Raw genomic sequence first — 14,185 nt, 5'->3', positions numbered from 1 at the left:
GAGTCCAGTTCCTGAGGAAAATGGAGGTGACGCTGGAGAGTTCTCTCACAGCATTGGAGACGCCCCCCCAGTGCTCAAGCAGCACTGCCCCCAGTGTTGCAAGAGAACTCCTTTGCATAAAGACTAGAGATGAGCGAACAGTGTTCTATCGAACACATGTTCGATCGGATATCAGGGTGTTCGCCATGTTCGAATCGAATCGAACACCACGTGGTAAAGTGCGCCAAAATTCGATTCCCCTCCCACCTTCCCTGGCGCCTTTTTTGCACCAATAACAGCGCAGGGGAGGTGGGACAGGAACTACGACACTGGGGGCATTGAAAAAAATTGGAAAAAGTCATTGGCTGCCGAAATCAGGTGACCTCCATTTTAGACGAATAGTGGATTTCAAATCCGGGTCATATGAGAATGTGAACTTTGTGACTATGAGACAGGGATAGCTGTACAGGCAGGGATAGCTAGGGATAACCTTTATTTAGGGGGGAATGTTATTAAAAATAACTTTTTGGGGCTCTATCGGGTGTGTAATTGTGATTTTTGTGAGATAAACTTTTTCCCATAGGGATGCATTGGCCAGCGCTGATTGGCCGAATTCCGTACTCTGGCCAATCAGTGCTGGCCAATGCATTCTATTAGCTTGATGAAGCAGAGTGTGCACAAGGGTTCAAGCGCACCCTCGGCTCTGATGTAGCAGAGCCGAGGCTGCACAAGGGTTCAAGCGCACCCTCGGCTCTGATGTAGGAGAGCCGAGGGTGCACTTGAACCCTTGTGCACCCTCAGCTCTGCTACATCAGAGCCGAGGGTGCGCTTGAACCCTTGTGCACACTCTGCTTCATCAAGCTAATAGAATGCATTGGCCAGCGCTGATTGGCCAATGTATTCTATTAGCCTGATGAAGTAGAGCTGAATGTGTGTGCTAAGCACACACATTCAGCTCTACTTCATCGGGCTAATAGAATGCATTGGCCAGCGCTGATTGGCCAGAGTACGGAACTCGACCAATCAGCGCTGGCTCTGCTGGAGGAGGCGGAGTCTAAGATCGCTCCACACCAGTCTCCATTCAGGTCCGACCTTAGACTCCGCCTCCTCCGGCAGAGCCAGCGCTGATTGGCCGAAGGCTGGCCAATGCATTCCTATGCGAATGCAGAGACTTAGCAGTGCTGAGTCAGTTTTGCTCAACTACACATCTGATGCACACTCGGCACTGCTACATCAGATGTAGCAATCTGATGTAGCAGAGCCGAGGGTGCACTAGAACCCCTGTGCAAACTCAGTTCACGCTAATAGAATGCATTGGCCAGCGATGATTGGCCAATGCATTCTATTAGCCCGATGAAGTAGAGCTGAATGTGTGTGCTAAGCACACACATTCAGCACTGCTTCATCACGCCAATACAATGCATTAGCCAGTGCTGATTGGCCAGAGTACGGAATTCGGCCAATCAGCGCTGGCTCTGCTGGAGGAGGCGGAGTCTAAGATCGCTCCACACCAGTCTCCATTCAGGTCCGACCTTAGACTCCGCCTCCTCCAGCAGAGCCAGCGCTGATTGGCCGAATTCCGTACTCTGGCCAATCAGCACTGGCTAATGCATTGTATTGGCTTGATGAAGCAGTGCTGAATGTGTGTGCTTAGCACACACATTCAGCTCTACTTCATCGGGCTAATAGAATGCATTGGCCAGCGCTGATTGGCCGAATTCCGTACTCTGGCCAATCAGCACTGGCTAATGCATTGTATTGGCTTGATGAAGCAGTGCTGAATGTGTGTGCTTAGCACACACATTCAGCTCTACTTCATCGGGCTAATAGAATGCATTGGCCAATCAGCGCTGGCCAATGCATTCTATTAGCGTGAACTGAGTTTGCACAGGGGTTCTAGTGCACCCTCGGCTCTGCTACATCAGATTGCTACATCTGATGTAGCAGTGCCGAGTGTGCATCAGATGTGTAGTTGAGCAAAACTGACTCAGCACTGCTAAGTCTGCATTCGCATAGGAATGCATTGGCCAGCCTTCGGCCAATCAGCGCTGGCTCTGCCGGAGGAGGCAGAGTCTAAGGTCGGACCTGAATGGAGACTGGTGTGGAGCGATCTTAGACTCCGCCTCCTCCAGCAGAGCCAGCGCTGATTGGCCGAATTCCGTACTCTGGCCAATCAGCACTGGCTAATGCATTGTATTGGCTTGATGAAGCAGTGCTGAATGTGTGTGCTTAGCACACACATTCAGCTCTACTTCATCGGGCTAATAGAATGCATTGGCCAATCAGCGCTGGCCAATGCATTCTATTAGCGTGAACTGAGTTTGCACAGGGGTTCTAGTGCACCCTCGGCTCTGCTACATCAGATTGCTACATCTGATGTAGCAGTGCCGAGTGTGCATCAGATGTGTAGTTGAGCAAAACTGACTCAGCACTGCTAAGTCTGCATTCGCATAGGAATGCATTGGCCAGCCTTCGGCCAATCAGCGCTGGCTCTGCCGGAGGAGGCGGAGTCTAAGGTCGGACCTGAATGGAGACTGGTGTGGAGCTATCTTAGACTCCGCCTCCTCCAGCAGAGCCAGCGCTGATTGGTCGAGTTCCGTACTCTGGCCAATCAGCACTGGCCAATGCATTTCTATGGGGAAAAGTTAGCTTGCGAAAATCGCAAACTGACAGGGATTTCCATGAAATAAAGTGACTTTTATGCCCCCAGACATGCTTCCCCTGCTGTCCCAGTGTCATTCCAGGGTGTTGGTATCATTTCCTGGGGTGTCATAGTGGACTTGGTGACCCTCCAGACACGAATTTGGGTTTCCCCCTTAACGAGTTTATGTTCCCCATAGACTATAATGGGGTTCGAAACCCATTCGAACACTCGAACAGTGAGCGGCTGTTCGAATCGAATTTCGAACCTCGAACATTTTAGTGTTCGCTCATCTCTAATAAAGACGGAATGGAATATCTAGCGAATAGCAGCGAGGAGAAGACATCTAAAGGTAGGAGAAGATTAGCCTTTCTTAAGGCTATTCCTACGTGTTAGTTAGAAAAAAAGGGATTCTAATGATAGGATCCCTTTAAACAAGACAGTCACCAAATTGTGCCAAATTTCTCAGAGTGACTTATGCTGCAGGAAGACTTTGTACCAAACACAGACAGGTACACAAACAGATATGATATAGATCTAGATAGCTATGAGATGATAGATTAGATGATAGATAGATAGATAGATAGATAGATAGATAGATAGATAGATAGATAGATAGATAATAGATTGAATGAAAGATAGATAGAAAGAAAGATTAATAGATAGATACAGTGTTGGCCAAAAGTATTGGCACCCTGCAATTCTGTGAGATAATACTCGTGTTCTTCCAGTAATGATTACAAGCACAAACTCTTTGGTATTAATATCTTCATTTATTTTGCTTGCAATGAAAAAGCACAAAAGAGAATGAAAAAAAAGTCAAATCATTGATCATTTTACACAAAACTCCAAAAATGGGCCGGACAAAAGTATTGGCCCCCTCAGCCTAATACTTGGTAGCACAACCTTTAGAAGTAACTAACTAACTGCGCACAACCGCTTCCGGTAACCAGCAATGAGTTTCTTACAAGGCTCTGCTGGAATTTTAGACCATTCTTCTTTGGCAAACTGCTCCAGGTCCCCCCTGAGATGTGAAGGGGGCCTTCTCCAAACTGCCACCAAGAGATCTCTCCACAGGTGTTCTATGGGATTCAGGGCTGGACTCATTGCTGCCACTTTACAAGTCTCCAGTGCTTTCTCTCACCACCATTTTCTAGTGCTTTTTGAAGTGTGTTTTGGGTCATTGTCCTGCTGGAAGAGCCCTGACCTCTGAGGGAGACCCAGCTTTCTCACACTGGGCCCTACATTATGCTGCACAATGTGTTGGTAGTCTTCAGACTTCATAATGCCATGCACACGGTCAAGCAGTCCAGTGCCAGAGGCAGAAAAGCAACCCCAAAACATCAGGGAACCTCCGCCATGTCTGACTGTAGGGGGCGTGTTCTTTTCTTTGAAGGCCTCTTTTTTCCCCTGTAAACTCTATGTTGATGCCTTTTCCTACTTTTGTCTCATCTGACCAGAGAACATTCTTCCAAAATGTTTTTGGCTTTCTCAGGTAAGTTTTGGCAAACTCCAGCCTGGCTTTTTTTTATGTCTCTGGGTAAGAAGTGGGGTCTTCCTGGGTATCCTACCATACAGTCCCTTTTCATTCAGACATCGACGGATAGTACGGGGTGACACTGTTGTACCCTCGGACTGCAGAGCAGCTTGAACTTGTTTGGATGTTAGTCGAGGTTCTTTATCCACCATCCGCACAATCTTGCGTTGAAATCGCTTGTCAAATTTTCTTTTCCGTCCACATCTAGGGAGGTTAGTCTAGGTGCCATGGGCTTTAAACTTCTTGATGACACTGCACTGCGCACGGTAGACACAGGAACATTCAGGTCTTTGGAGATGGACTTGTAGTCTTGAGATTGCTCATGTGTCCTCACAATTTTGCTTCTCAAGTCCTCAGACAGTTCTTTTGTCTTCTTTCTTTTCTCTATGCTCAATGTGGTACACACAAGGACACAGGACAGAGGTTGAGTCAACTTTAATCCATTTCAACTGGCTGCCAGTGTGATTTAGTTATTGCCACCACCTGTTAGGTGCCTCAGGTAAGTAACAGGTGCTGTTAATTACACAAATTAGAGAAGCATCACATGATTTTTCAAACAGTGCCAATACTTTTGTCCATCCCTTTTTTTATGTTTGCTGTGGAATTATATCCAATTTGGCTTTTTGACAATTCTTTTTGTGGTTTTCCATTTAAGACAAATTAAATGAAGATAATAATACCAAAGAATTTGTGATTGCAATCATTTTCTGGAAGAAAATGAGTATTGTCTGACAGAATTGCAGGGGTGCCAATACTTTTGGCCAACACTGTAGATAGATAGATAGATAGATAGATAGATAGATAGATAGATAGATGAGATTCTCATACAAATCATCAGTAAAAACAACAGATAATTTTTCTTATCATGTCTGACGCTCTAATCTCTATACTCACTATTTAAAGCAATGAGCTGCCGTCATCACCCACTGGTTGGAGATCAGGGTTCCTCCACAGATATGAAAGTCCCAATACCGCAGGCTGACCTGCCAGGGCCATTCTCCATCCACAGCATCTGAGCCCCCGACTATCCTGCTAGAGATTACTGGTGATCCACACACCGGGGGCAAGGAGGTTGTGTTAATAGAAGAAGAAGAAGGAGGAACTGTAATATCCAAAAGAAAAAACAAATCATAGAAATTGTTATGGCCTCATTATTTCTATTTTGCTTCTTCTATAAACACCTATAGACCACCGGCCAGAGCTTGGCCATACTCATTGTTTTTATCATAAATTTTGCAAAATAAAAACTAAAAAGATGACATAGATGACATAGAAACCCAAAAGTACTTTAAAGAAGTCCCCAGTAGCAAATACAAATAATGAATGTGAAAAACCAAGGACAACCAGGTGAGAAGATGAAACTCACCAATGAAGAACAGTATCAGCAGTGTTGGAAGCATTGCCTTGTCTTTGCTCCACAGCAGGGATTTCATGACCTTGGTGTAGAGAAAGAACTTTACTAACAAACCAAGACCTATCACTTACATACAATATTTATATACACACAGTTTATATACATTTTTGTGGCCACTCCTTACTGTTCAGCAAATAGCCCAGACCTATTACAGCGACAGCTGATCCTGAGAGACGAGTTTTCACCCAGATCAATATAAAAATATTGCATATCATAGACATCCAATAAAAAGGCACATACTTCAAGATTTGATTCATGTTTCTTAAAGAGAATTTGTCATCAGAAGGCAGCACATCAACCTACCTGCAGATAGGGTAGAACGCAGCATATTACCCCAGCACCACAGATGTTGGGTTCTGGTGATACTAATCTATCATTCCAACCCTTCAGATAGATAGGTTAATGTCACCAGAATTCACCTCAGTCCTGCAGGTAGATAGGTTAGTGTCTCCATATCCAGCATATCACCTCAGTCCTGCAGATAGATAGGTAAGTGTCTCCAGATCCAGCATATCACCTCAGTCCTGCAGGTAGATAGGTTAGTGTCTCCATATCCAGCATATCACCTCAGTCCTGCAGATAGATAGGTAAGTGTCTCCAGATCCAGCATATCACCTCAGTCCTGCAGGTAGATAGGTTAGTGTCTCCATATCCAGCATATCACCTCAGTCCTGCAGATAGATAGGTTAGTGTCTCCAGATCCAGCATATCACCTCAGTCCTGCAGATAGATAGGTTAGTGTCTCCAGATCCAGCATATCACCTTAGTCCTGCAGGTAGATAGGTTAGCGTCTCCAAATCCAGCATATCACCTCAGTCCTGCAGGTAGATAGGTTAGTGTCTCCATATCCAGCATATCACCTCAGTCCTGCAGATAGATAGGTTCGTGTCTCCAAATCCAGCATATCACCTCAGTCCTGCAGGTACATTGGTTAGTGTCTCCAGATCCAGCATACCACCTCAGTCCTGCAGATAGATAGGTTAGTGTCTCCAGATCCAGCATATCACCTCAGTCCTGCAGGTAGATAGGTTAGCATCTCCAAATCCAGCATATCACCTCAGTCCTGCAGGTAGATAGGTTAGTGTCTCCAGATCCAGCATATCACCTTAGTCCTGCAGGTAGATAGGTTAGCGTCTCCAAATCCAGCATATCACCTCAGTCCCTCAGATAGATAGGTTAGTGTCTCCAGATCCAGCATACCACCTCAGTCCTGCAGGTAGATAGGTTAGCATCTCCAAATCCAGCATATCACCTCAGTCCTGCAGATAGATAGGTTAATGTCACCAGAATCTAGCATATCACCTCAGTCCTGCAGATAGATAGAGTAGTGTCATCAGAATCCAGATGAAGGAGGGAGTGTTGACTGGGGGCAAAGAGTGGTGGGAGACTTACATCCTTGGATCAATGGCAATGTCCTCATCGCTCCAATTAGCTCATTTACATATTGACAAAGAGAGCGATATCTTGGCAACGTAGGCAACGATTCACAAACACTGTTTATTTCAGATTACCCTAACCTATCTATCTGTGGGGTTGGCTCCATAGGCTGAGCTCTGGGATAGACTTTCTTTAAGTACAGGGCAGTTTTCCCAGGAACCATTAGGAGCCAGTGGGGGGAAGATTTTCAACAAGCTACTTTATCTTGATCAGAACATTAAGACATGGGGCTAAAGAAGCAAAAATTAATTTTTGGCATTGGCACAGGTTCGACTTCTGACCATACAATGAGATGTCTCTACTGTGTTATCTGCCACATGTTCTATCTATCTATCTATCTATCTATCTATCTATCTATCTATCTATCCATCTATCAAGCCTATCCTGGTTGTATGGGCCATAAATAAGTAAAACAAATCATGGACAATCCCTTTAAGTTTTATCTTAAAAATATGGTTATGAAATCATTTACAAATTTTTTGCAATTGAAGTTACAAAAACACTTTCTTATGGATATAAGTAGAATCAATAGGACACCTTGTTAGTGTTAGCTCATTCCTAGACAAGAGAAGTTTTTTGAGCCCCATCCCATTTCTTATTTTATACCCCACCCCTGGATCTCCCCACCTATTTGTCAATGTTGATGTTACCATGGAGAGGGAAGCCCTTACACATCTTATAAGACAATAGAATAAGGTCCCAAGCTGAGCAGTCTCTTAAGAAGGGCATGTGGTGGCCTTGGCTATGGTATGTAAACCTGTTAACCTGGATCATTTATTGACAATAAAAATGATAAGAAAGTAGTTTAGCCTGTGTGTTTATTGGTGTGAGGTTTCCTTATGACTACTGTGGGTTTTTTTGGTCTTTCTCTTCCTGATTTATTCCAACCAGTGCTGAATCTATATGTGGTCTATTTCATAACCAACCTCCTTGTATGGTTGGAGATGATGGTTCTGAGCTTTATATTAAAAGAAACAAAGGAAAAGGAGTTAAGCTGAGTTCACACAGAGTTTTTTGGACCAGATTTTGATGCAGAATCCGCCTACAAAAAATGCCTCTCATTGACTTTAATGGTAGACGTTCACTTCTTTTTTCCGCTAGCGTTTTTTTCCCACTCACGGAAAAAAAGAAACAAACTGCCCTATCTTGTAGCGGATTCTGCGGCTGAATCTGCCATGACGTTCGCGGCGTGAGACTCCCTCCCAACTAGGCCCATTCATTTGCGCCTAATCCGGAGCAGAATGCCAGTCAGAGCCGTAGGAGGCGTTTTTTGGAGCCAGATTCTGGGGCAGCCTCCAAGTCAAATTCCAGTCCAAAAACTCTGTGTGAACCCGACCACAATAAGGATATCATGGCTGGGTTATTAGGAGGACACTACATGTATGAGAAGATACCTGACCACAATAAGGACATCATGGCTGGTTACCAGGAGGACACTACATGTATGAGAAGATACCTGACCGCAAAAAAGACATCATGGCTGGTTATAAGGAGGACACTACATGTATGAGAAGATAACCTGACCACAATAAGGACATCATGTCTGGTTATCAGGAGGACGCTACATGTATGAGAAGATACCTGACCACAATAAGGACATCATTGCTGGTTATCAGGAGGACACTACATGTATGAGAAGATAACCCGACCACAATAAGGACATCATGACTGGTTATCAGGAGGACACTACATGTATGAGAAGATAACCTGACCACAATAAGGACATCATGTCTGGTTATCAGGAGGACGCTACATGTATGAGAAGATACCTGACCACAATGAGAACATCATGGCTGGTTATCGGGAGGACACTACATGTATGAGAAGATACCTGACCACAATAAGGACATCATGGCTGGTTATCAGGAGGACACTACATGTATGAGAAGATACCTGACCACAATAAGGACATCATGGCTGGTTATCAGGAGGACACTACATATATAAGAAGATAACCTGACCACAATAAGGACATCATGTCTGGTTATCAGGAGGACACTACATGTATGAGAAGATACCTGACCACAATAAGGACATCATGTCTGGTTATCAGGAGGACACTACATGTATGAGAAGATACCTGACCACAATGAGAACATCATGGCTGGTTATCAGGCGGACACTACATGTATGAGAAGATAACCCGACCATAATAAGGACATCATGGCTGGTTATCGGGAGGACACTACATGTATGAGAAGATACCTGACCACAATAAGGACATCATGGCTGGTTATCAGGAGGACACTACATGTATGAGAAGATAACCTGACCACAATAAAGACATTATGGCTGGTTATCAGGAGGATACTACATGTATGAGAAGATAACCCAACCACAATAAGGACATCATGACTGTGTTGTCTCTTTAGCTTCGACTCTGCAAATTATATTTTTTTAAACAGAAGAGAAAGTTGCTTAAGGGTCTTTAAGAAGATTTATCCTGAACTAAAACCTCTTTCCTGTCCCTGAAAAGAGCAATTTCTCACCTTCCTACTGAACTTTGTCAAGCTTGTAAATCAAGTTGTTGCAAATCCAGATTTAGAAACTTTTTTTTTTTATATGTTTATTGATGAAACATAAAGTCAACTTTACTACATAAGAGAATTGTAAACCCACAAACCACCGGATCACTGAGGATGATGGGAAATCCCACATGTTCTGTATTTCCTGTGACTTTCCTTGTTATTGTCAATGCTTTGTCTCCTCTTTCTAGGTACATTTTCGTGCAATTCTCCATCCACGGAAACTAGGCTCCCTTAAAAGTGCCACTAAAATTACATTGCCCCCCTAGTGGTGACCGTAGAGAAAAGAAATATCATTATTTTACTCTATGGCTATGCGGTTACTTTCCTTAACCATGATGGCTCTATTGGGGGGGGGGGTGATCTGGTTTCTAAACACATTATCCAAGTCATTACATAAATAAAATATTATGTGGTACTGATATGTCTCCCTATTAGTTCCTTTACAGCGCTAATTAGCGCTGCACCTTATGTCTTGATGATATAATATGCAATGCAAGGGGGACTGGAGACTGAAGAAGACTTTGGTGAGCAGCATTGGGAATAGCTTGGTTAATAAGGGTTATTACCGGACCTTCACTCCCTATTAAAAAAGCAGTGGGGGCGTGGTAGGGTCCCTTAAAGGCATGGTGACCACCGAGGGTTTCACTGGTACCCTGACCAGTGCGAGCTTGATTAAGAACATCCTCCAGTGGATTTGGGCTCCTGCACTGAAATCTACACCAGCTTGTAGCCAGAATCTCATCTCTAGTTACAAAATGGGAACTATGACTAGAGATGAAAAAACTAATTCAACTAAAAACTAAATTCAGATGAAAAACTAATCTAACTAGATTCGACCTGAATTTTCCAAAAGTTTCAGGTTGTGGGTTAGTCATCTGCAAACCAGATGTCAAATTATTATTCTTCTGGGTTCTCTTTATTATTCTTCTGTGGCCCCTCCACACTGTATAATGCCCCACAGTGCCCCCTCCTCACAGTATAATGTCTTATAGTGGCCCTATATATAATAATAGATACTGTATATATGCTGTACACATTGGGTATAAATATGCATGTATGTATATGTTTAGGGGTACACACATGTATGTAATTATTTTTATTTACATGAACTATTGTTATTAATGTTTATTGATCACTATACATGTACATTAGCTCGTACTAACTGTAGTAGCAATATACAATAATACTAACATATACTATACAAACACAATCCATATTATCTTTAGGAGCAGCTTTATATGTCACAGATCCACCACAAGGTATATTTGTCCAACCAGATTTCCTTCATGAATAAAGAATTTAAGACATCTCCAGCAGATTGTCCTCCCATACTGTAACTTACAGTACTGTAGAAGAGTGGAAGAATACAGATTTTCGGAGAGCTGAAGGAAAACATTTGTCTATTTCTAGCTCAGGTCTCGGTGGTGATACAGTATCATTTAAATACAATGAAACACCATTAAACTCAAGGTGAGAAGAACCAGAGTCCTCAGTTCCTGACCCAACATCTTGGAGATTCCATGTGAAGTTGGAGTTGAACTAATTATATTTCCCAGGTCAGTAAAGTTAAGGTCTGGGATGTAGCCTTGTATCCATGTTTGGTAGGCTGTAGTGAGGGTGTAGACTCCGGGGCGGTAAGAAACAGCACAGCCATTACCCCAACTGACAATGCCAGCCTGGTACCATACACCCTTTACTTTACACACTAGAGGTCCTCCAGAGTCTCCCTAAACAGAAGAAAAAAACACAGATATGGTGACCACTTGGACTGGTGACATGATGTGAGGTTTATCATCTGGTCCTGTAAAACTTTAGATATGAACTTTTAACAAATATTCACAATTACAAAGAAGTCACCACTGGTGTTCACGGACATTGTCCAAATATGTGTGTTATAAAATAAGTACCATTTTGTAGCAGTGTGTTTCAAAGTGATACCCTAGTCTAGATTATACACTGTGTATGTGCGACTACTATGTGGTTATTAGCATGTCATGTGTTGCACTGGTTTTGTGAGATATTGAAAATTTCTATGTTATAGCTGGGCACATCTGAAGGAATGCTTGTACTTACCTGGCAGGAGTCCTTGCCTCCTTGTATGTAACCAGCACATATCATGTCATCTAGGATGATGATTGTGCCGCTGCTGGTGGTGGAGGCCACATGGTAGTAGTCATCGCATGTTGCCCGGTTAATGATTGGAGTCATCACCTTCTGGAGAGTTTTAGGATATTGTAAGTCCACTAGAAATAGAGATTTTATTAAATGGAAACCCGGGGCACTCACCACAGCAACATAGAGATTATGACATTGGGGTTCAGTTACTAGATAAAATCCAGGGATCTAGTTGAGACCCTCAGAGAGATGATGCCTAAGTTGCCTAAGTTGACTATAATGAAGACAGATTTTAATTGAGATTCAGATACAGGATTGTATGTTTCTCTTCTGTACTCTACATAGGCAATGATAAAGAACAATTCATAAAGCCGCCCCTCACCTCCTGAGTTTATTGTGCCCCAGCCGGTTACCCAGCATTCCATGCCACCGGGAAAAGTGACGGAGGCCGATGGCAGACAGATGGGCATGATGTACTTGGTGTAGGTGACAGGACTGGAGAGCTTCATCAGAGTGATGTCCCCTTTGGATCCAATACTTGTATACAAGGGATGTATGATGATGTCACTAACATTAGAGATGAATGAATGACCATCTGCCACTGATAACTGGTATCTTCCCAAGTATATGGTGTAGTCAGGTGGATATACAGAGCTGGGAATGATAAGATATGATGAACATTTAGAATGTAATAATTAGAGATGAGCGAACACTAAAATGTTCGGGGTTCGAAATTCGATTCGAACAGCCGCACACTGTTCGACTGTTCGAACGGGTTTCGAACCCCATTATAGTCTATGGGGGGAAATGCTTGTTTCAGGGGTACGCAACATTCGATCAAATTCTACTTACCAAGTCCATGAGTGAGGGTCGGGCTGGATTCTTCTCCCTGCGCAGCGTCCCCGTGTCCTCTTCCGGCCTTGAATTCACTCTGCCAGGCATCAGGCCTGGGCAGAACCGTCTGCGCATGCCCGCATTACAAGTGGCCATGCGCAGTCAGCTCTGCCCAGGCCCGATGCCTGGCAGAGTGAATTCAGAGCCGGAAGAGGACACGGGACGCTGTGCAGGGAGAAGACTTCTAAAGGTAAGAGAAGAACCAGCATTGATTGACAATGTATAGCATTCTGCCAATCAACGCTGGTTCTGCATCGAATCTTAATTTCGAACAGCTAGTAGTACTCGATCGAGTACGAGTATTTCGAATACCGTAGTATTCAATCGAACACCTACCCGATCGAGTACTCCTCACTCATCTCTAGTAATAATACAAAAAAAATATATGCAGTGTACAATGTAGTAACTAGATCTATCTATCTATCTATCTATCTATCTATCTATCTATCTATCTATCTCATGTATAATAGCTGTATTATCATATATAACACTTACTATTTAAAACAGTAAGCGGCAGTCAGGACCCACTGGCTGGAGATCAGTGACCCACCACAGATATGAGAGCCCCGATACCGCAGACTGATCTGCCAGGGCCATTCTCCATCCACAGCGTCCGTGCCCCCTACGATCCGGTTATTCACCACTGGAGAGCCACACACAGGTTGAGATGGGGTCTTGGTATAACTGGTCACTGGAACAACTTACAGAAATACGAAGCATAATAAATCATTGTGGAGAAAAAAGAAATTGTATAAATTACAAAAGCTTCCTATGCGTAAATATCTCATCTTGACCCATCACAATGATATATGATATTATGAAGGGGTTACTTAATAAAAGAACCAAACTAGGAACAAATACCCTCATATATCTCTGTAATTGCTGAGAACACGACAAAGTCTTTGTATAAAATTGGAGACATGTGGCAGTACAGAAGAGGCCTCAAGACCTCTACAGGAGATCTGTACAGTTCACAATATGACCTTATATAGGAGGCCAAAGCGGAATCCCCAAAAGGAAAAATTAACACCACTAATAGGAAAAATAGGGAAAAGAACATTATACAGTTCTCATTGACATCGGTAGCTTTGAGCTGATCTTGAGATTTCAGGATCGTTTTTAAAATCAGATTTTTGATCATTTTCCAGCCAATCCCGATCGTGAAATTTGCTTCATTGCCGATCGGGATCCTATCTTTCCCGATCTCTCAACCCTAGACATCAGCCATCTATCTAATGTAAGGGCGGGTCAAGTCCTCCAGACACATTTCTTGCACCCTAAAAAATGTAGGAAGGAAATAATTCTCTCTGTCAGTTGTGACTAATGCTACACAGTCAGAATAATTTCAGAAATTGAAGGGTTAATAGTTTATTTTTGCCAATTAACAAACTTGAATGAAGTAAGGAGAAATGTAAATTTCATCAATATTTGGTGTGACCTTTGCCCTTTGGAGGAGGAGTCCTGGAAGGAATGATGAGGCCCCCAACTCAACATGAAAGGCTCGCAACTCAAAGAGTGGGAGAAGCCAGGGAGCAGAGAGGTAAGTACCCTCACTTACTTTTCACTACCTGCAGCTTGTGAGCCATAGACCTGATGTGACCTGCTGCCTACAAGTCAAAAAGTGGTAGTGCAGGAATCCT

The 14,185-nt window shown here is 43.4% G+C and overlaps 2 protein-coding genes across 2 annotated transcripts in view; both read right to left on the bottom strand.

Moving 5' to 3' along the window:
- Positions 1-5,099, bottom strand: part of LOC142217179 (transmembrane protease serine 9-like) — a 73,988-nt gene extending 68,889 nt beyond the window's left edge. Inside the window, exon 1 of the mRNA XM_075285369.1 lies at positions 5,052-5,099. Within this exon, the coding sequence (XP_075141470.1) occupies positions 5,052-5,077 (26 nt within the window). The 5' untranslated portion in view covers positions 5,078-5,099. The remainder of the gene's footprint in view (positions 1-5,051) is intronic.
- A 5,876-nt stretch (positions 5,100-10,975) lies between these two features.
- Positions 10,976-13,117, bottom strand: LOC142217178 (prostasin-like; the record flags this gene model as incomplete). The annotated part of the gene is made up of 4 exons (XM_075285368.1): positions 10,976-11,263; positions 11,610-11,779; positions 12,034-12,305; positions 13,041-13,117. Coding segments are annotated over 4 exons (807 nt in total), but the record flags the coding sequence as incomplete, so codon positions are not given.
- Between the last annotated feature and the right edge of the window lie 1,068 nt (positions 13,118-14,185).

This window comes from Leptodactylus fuscus, chromosome 8 (assembly GCF_031893055.1).
Source record: "Leptodactylus fuscus isolate aLepFus1 chromosome 8, aLepFus1.hap2, whole genome shotgun sequence".
In the NCBI taxonomy this organism is placed as follows: Eukaryota; Metazoa; Chordata; class Amphibia; order Anura; family Leptodactylidae; genus Leptodactylus; species Leptodactylus fuscus.
The sequence above is the reverse complement of the archived record's forward strand: the minus strand, read 5'-3'. Positions and strand labels throughout refer to the sequence as shown.